Source organism: Populus nigra, chromosome 8, assembly GCF_951802175.1.
Source record: "Populus nigra chromosome 8, ddPopNigr1.1, whole genome shotgun sequence".
NCBI lineage: Eukaryota > Viridiplantae > Streptophyta > Magnoliopsida > Malpighiales > Salicaceae > Populus > Populus nigra.
This window is the reverse complement of record NC_084859.1, coordinates 7170691-7176460: the sequence shown is the minus strand read 5'-3', so window position 1 is coordinate 7176460 and position 5770 is coordinate 7170691. Positions and strand designations below refer to the sequence as shown.

Below are 5770 nucleotides of genomic sequence, written 5' to 3'. Positions count from 1 at the left end.
AACATGCTAGCTTTTGTAATGTTTGCATGTTTATAAACTAAACAAATGTAATGTTTGCATGTTTATAAACTAAACAAATAAACCAACTTGTCTAATCTTCTTCTTATATATAAAGTTTTGGAAAACAACTTTAATTATTTTACTTCAAAAATAATCAACATCAAATAGAAACTATGTTTATCAATACTTTTATCATCTTTATTTGTCAATGAACTAACAAATATATCATCGTGTTGTTGTAAAGTTGTTTGTATAATTTGTTTTATATTTAAATTGAACAAAATCTGATTTTAAAAAATAGAATTGAAACACATTATATTTATAAGAAATAAATTTTAAATGATGGTTTCATAGAATTAAAGACATTTGTACCCAATAAATCATCCAAATATAATTTTTGAGTTTGCGTCCTTTATTTGTTTATTCATTTTCAATTCGAATATTGTATAAGATTTAATTTATTTATAGATTTTATTAAAACTATTTTTAATTGATAGTATTGTTGAATGTAGTAAATATCTTACTTTTTAATCAAATTGCAAATTTGAAATGATGTCTTGATATTATTTAAGGGATGTTTTTGTAATTTATTGAAAAATTTTAAATTAGACAAAAAAACAACATAATTTAAATTAGTGTTCACTACAAAAGCCGATAAAAATTATAATTTAATTTACAAAAAAATAAATTTGTATTTGACTCTTATGGAAAATTTAAAAAATCTATGATTGTAAAAAAAATATTAATTTTAATTTTTTAAAATAAAATTTAATATTTATCCACTTTAATTTGGGGTTGAGAGTAGAAAGGTAGTATAAACGTCTGGTCCATGAAGCAAATTCTCTGTATTGTGAAAACGTACAAGCGTCTGATTATATACGTACATAAAAGAAGAGGCAACTGTTGTTTCTTTCAAAACCCATGAAGCCCAAGTTGACGGCATTTTCTTGATCAAAAAAAGAAAAAAGAACTGGACGGCACCTTCAGGTTTTCAAATTTTGGAGCTAAACAATTTGGTAATTTATCACCTGCGCCGGAACATACCCACATAACTCCAAAATAATTAATTTTGATTAGTAGCAAACTACAAGGAATCTTCAGGGAAACCAGGCTAGTAAAATTATTTATTGTCATTGTATTCAGAAGATGGAGCAGAGAAATTGCAAGATAAAAACCAAACACTATCTCTGTAAAATAAGACTAAAGTTAAGCTATTGACAACCTAACTTTCATTGCTTAAGCTAAAAGAAAAAAAAAAAAATTCTCATTTCATTGATTAGGCAACATGATCACCCATAACTGTTGTAAAGAATTTACACAAAGCATTCTTTGTTCTATGCTCGCTATTGCTTGTCAGCATTTAGCTGAAGTGAAAAGCTTCGAGAAGAAAGAAGTCTTGGTACTTCAACTTCCACATTCTTCAGTCGAGCCTTTTTAAATATCACTTCGGATTAGAACGCCCCTCTTCACTAACCAATTCCTCGATGACCAAATCTTCATCAACTTTGGTGCATGGCCGCTGCATTCTGACGCCGCTTATGCTATTTCTGGAAGCCATTATTTCATTGAGTGAAAGCCTCTTCTTTGATCCTGGATCCGGCCTTTGTTTTGGCGCACTATGAGACCTCAATTTGGCCTTGAAGGATTGCGTGTTTGCCATGTAATTATGGAAGTTCGAATAAGGCTTAAAGTAGGCATCTCCGCAAATGCTCCTTGCCGGTGTGGCAGGGGCATTGCACCTGGCAGAGTTTGCAAATCTTGGAGTACTGTGTGCAGTGGAGAACCTACATTCCTCGCCAGTGAAGTACCACTCAAGATCTTGATCATTTTTGCACTCAGGGATGGAGATTCTAGCTGGTGTAGGACAAGGAAGAGGTGACGAGATAGCCTGGTAGGGAAGTTCTTCACCACATTCTGATAGTGCAATATTAATCCTACGAGATCTTGATCTTGGCTTGAAGGTATCAATTTCAACTATCTTAGGGCTTTCATCAAATACAGTCGTGTCATAAGATGTGGAAAGCCTCTTGCTGTGAAATTCACTTCTCATATCATCAAACCTCTCCTGGAACCCAAAAAGAAATTGTCAAAAAAATTTCACCACAATAAGAAGCGGGACAGCCTATACAAGAATGAAAATATGGTTCTTACCAAGGATTTTCGTGGCCTGTGTTCAGAAAATCTATTCTCTTTGTTCAACCAACGACGAGCATGTTGAGATAGAACAGAATTTTGAGCTCTTATGAGAGCTTGCATACCATGAAGAGTTGCAGCAGCCCGTTTTCGGACTAAATAGCCCCTAACAACAGCTTGTAGCTTAACCAGCCCTTTCAATGCGCGAAGAGCTTTTCGGGCCTGAGAAATTAAATAAAAAATAAACTCATTAGAAGCAATTAATCCATAAAAACACATTGCGATGAATTTCCAAAAAAAGTACTCTCACATCAATTAGAAAAGGTAATTGAATGGCCTGGAAAGAATTTCCAATCAATAGTTCAACCATAAAGGCATAGTTTAAAATTCAAATTTCAGATTCTGGAGAGTGGACCATTTCAAATAGGTCAAACAGAAAGAATGAAAGGAACAAAAGCGAAATCAATGGCCATGTCAAAAGAAAACTTGGAAAACATAAGAATATTGATTTGCCCCAGAAAACATATGCACTGTTCCATTAGCTATTGTATCTACCTGTCTTAACATATATGGTAGGACAAATGTACAATTTAAGGAAAGTATAGTTTAGCACGACCGTTGATTAAATCTAAAGCTATCTTCATTGCCATGTTAACATGAATTTTATTTTATTTTTAACAAAAGAAATTGATAGTGTCATTTTTTGTAGCATTTGAATTGGAGCTTCTAGGTTATGACAGCATCGAGAAAAGCAAGATTCAGTCAAAGCAACTTATCTTAACCATGTCAAAAAGCATATATACTGTTTCATTATCCTCATGTTTCACAGCTTTGAAGCAAAGAGTAGAGATAAAAGCATCAACCAAGAAAAAAAATTGTACCATTGACATAATAATGTAAGAAACTGAAAAAGTCTAGAAACATCTCTCATTACCGTGAAAAAAATTCTGCAGCAACTGCAAAAACCAGTTATAGCCAGATCGGATAACCAATTTTTAAACTTGAATTTTTGAGCCCCTGAAAGGCAACAAATCAAAATTCAAGAATTCACTTACCAAGTAGCCTCTAAAGACAGTTTGAATTTTTACTGCAGCCCATTTCTCCTTCCCTCCACCCAACATTGTGCCTCTGCCATGACTGGTGAGCCTCACGACGGCAACCGCTGCCTGAGCTGCAGCCACTGCAGCATCAGCTGCTGCAGCTGTGGCTGCTGCCACCGCAATTGCATGCTTGTTCTGCTCTCTTTCCGTCTCAGAAAGGTAGGAACTGAGCCAGGCAGCATCTTTCATGTTCCCTGAAAGAGTCGCTGGAGCGTCGTCCTTCCCTGATTTGGAAAAGCTCCACCTTTTCTTCTCTTTCTTGTCACTTGAAATTGGTGTGGCAACATCGTCTCTTTCTTTATCTCTGTCTTTTTTCATGCCCAATAAGCCCTTTAGCCACCTTGTAGCTCTGCCCATGGTCAACTCTTATCTATTTCTTTCACGGACCAACTTGAAGTGACAAAACAGATGGAGAAATGATACAAGTAGCCAAGACTCCTATATAGATAAACAATGTATTAAAGCTCTGATATAACAGCACCGCTTTGGAGTAAGAGTGTGTTTACGCTTTTTTTAACAGTCTAAAGTGGAAAAGACTAGGACTAAGAAACCTGTGTCAAAGAACTTTAGGGGCCTGTGGCTATTTTGAAGTGTGAGAAATGGACAGAAAAAAAAGAGGTATGACAGGAATATTTGTATAAGAGGGGTCCTGAAGAACAAAATGTGTGTTTCAAAAACTGAAAACAAGAGCCCATGAGGGGTGTTTATAGAGTATAGAATATCAAGAACTGCAAGATCTTTAGAATCTTTACAGGTTGCAAGCAGAGAAGTGAAGAGAACAGTGTGGGAGCAGTATAAGAAAAAACTTAAATTAAATAGATAAAGATTAGGTTTTTTGAAAAGAAAATCTGACACAACCTCGTGAAAAACTGTATTACAAGACAAAAGGAGGTCACAGAAAGAAACAGAGATGCAGATTCAAACAAACGTTAAAAAAATGTTCAAATACTCATCAAGAATACACAAACAAGGATTAGAAGACAGAAAAGCATAACTTCAACAATAATAATTTTTGTTACAAAGGCAGAAGTATATTATAAATAAACATCAAAGATTGGAGACATGAGGTAAAATCTACTTACCTTCTCAAATTCAAAAAAAAAAAAACTATAAAATAATTATTTTAAGGAAAAAAACAAGTTCTCTTCTTACTTCCTTTCAGTAGAAAGTATACATCTCTCTATAAATTTCTGGAGCAACGTGAAGTAAATATGCCCACTGACCATCCCGTGAATCAATTCACCTTAAAGCATTTCTTTTTCAAAATCCGTTTTGAGTACATTTTGCCTCCCTCTCTCACTCCCCACCTAAACCAAAAATGCAAGATACCCTCTTTCTCTCACTCTCTCCTCTCTACAGAAAGAAAGTTCATTGAAGACGCACAAAAGGCAGAAAGCCCATTAAAGGGATGCTTTTAATAGGTTCTCTCAATTCCAAAAGAATGAGTAAAAAAGAAAAGCTGAGACCTTCTCTTTCTCTGCTGGGTTAGGAGAAGATGTTTCTTCTATTATTTGTGGCTCAGTATCTCTGCAATTGATTCTCGAAGTAGTATGGTAGGAGTTGTTTTTAAGATTATTTTTGTTGAAAAATATTTTAAAATAATATTTTTTTTATTTTTTAAAATTTATTTTAATATACATCAAAACTTTACAAACCTTAAAAAAATTAATTTAAAATTAAAAACAATCAAAAATTTAAAAAAACATGATCCAACTACAAAACCAGACACGGCACAAGTCTTTCTGTTTGATTACTCAAAATCAAAAGGGAGTTCCGTTCTGCAAATGGGGTTTTGACTGTTGTAGATTTGGAATCCTTTTTGTCAAATAAGGATACTGATGGCCTTAAGAAGAGAGAGAAGAAGAGGGTAGGACCGTAGGAGAAAGGTTTAATGCCTCCATTAAATAATTTCCTGATTCTTGGGATATTAAAATTATTTTCCATAATATTAGCAGTTACCGGGGTGTTGAAAGTTGACAGTTTGTGGTAGAAAGTTTGGGAGTGAGGAGTGAGGACTAAATAATACCTAAATCATCATTAAGTAAATTAAAAATTTTGATTTTTAAATTTGAATGAAGATCTTGATTTTTGATCCCTTGACTGTGAAACCTTCAACCGAAAGAGATCATCATCATGCACAATTATTATCAGTAGCAGGTGATGTTGATGGAATAAACTCGATAGGAAATTTGAAAGAATTATTATTGAACCAACTTGTCTGTCCTAACATTGGGAGGGAAATTCAAAAGTAATGATAGAACAGGTATAAGTTGGACAGTTGGAGTAGCTAGCTATGTTCTGCCGTACGGAGTATCATGACTGAAACTATTCTAATGTTGTTATAGCATCTCCACTAGAAAATATTATTTAAAGGAGTTAAATTTGTAATATGACTTTTTGAATATATATATATATATATATATATATATATATATATATATATATATTGCTTACATACACTTCAATGGTAAAAATCATTTAAAAAAATTAATTGTATTTTAATATACTTAATACACAACTATTTTAACAACTTTATA

At 33.3% G+C, this 5770-nt stretch overlaps 1 protein-coding gene across 2 annotated transcripts; it reads right to left on the bottom strand.

Moving 5' to 3' along the window:
* Window positions 1–1248: 1248 nt before the first annotated feature.
* On the bottom strand, window positions 1249–4853 carry LOC133701082 (protein IQ-domain 26-like). Of its 2 annotated transcripts, none has more exons than XM_062124866.1 (4): window positions 4386–4853; window positions 3189–3671; window positions 2152–2355; window positions 1249–2065 (listed from the first exon to the last, which is right to left on the bottom strand). In XM_062124866.1, exons 2-4 carry the CDS (start codon window positions 3588–3590, stop codon window positions 1442–1444), a joined length of 1230 nt encoding a protein of 409 aa, XP_061980850.1. In that variant the 5' UTR covers window positions 3591–3671; window positions 4386–4853; the 3' UTR covers window positions 1249–1441. The 2 variants fall into 2 exon arrangements, with proteins under 2 accessions (XP_061980850.1, XP_061980851.1); XM_062124867.1 differs by having other exon boundaries at window positions 4700–4853.
* Window positions 4854–5770: the final 917 nt, after the last annotated feature.

Bases quoted from the DNA above. Each gene is read 5' to 3' on its own strand.
- LOC133701082 (XM_062124866.1), bottom strand. From the start codon at position 3,590: ATGGGCAGAGCTACAAGGTGGCTAAAGGGCTTATTGGGCATGAAAAAA. The intron at 2,356-3,188 runs GTAAGTGAATTC...TTAATTTCTCAG, and splicing joins CTGTCTTTAGAGGCTACTTG to GCCCGAAAAGCTCTTCGCGC. The intron at 2,066-2,151 runs GTAAGAACCATA...TTTGGGTTCCAG, and splicing joins ACAGGCCACGAAAATCCTTG to GAGAGGTTTGATGATATGAG.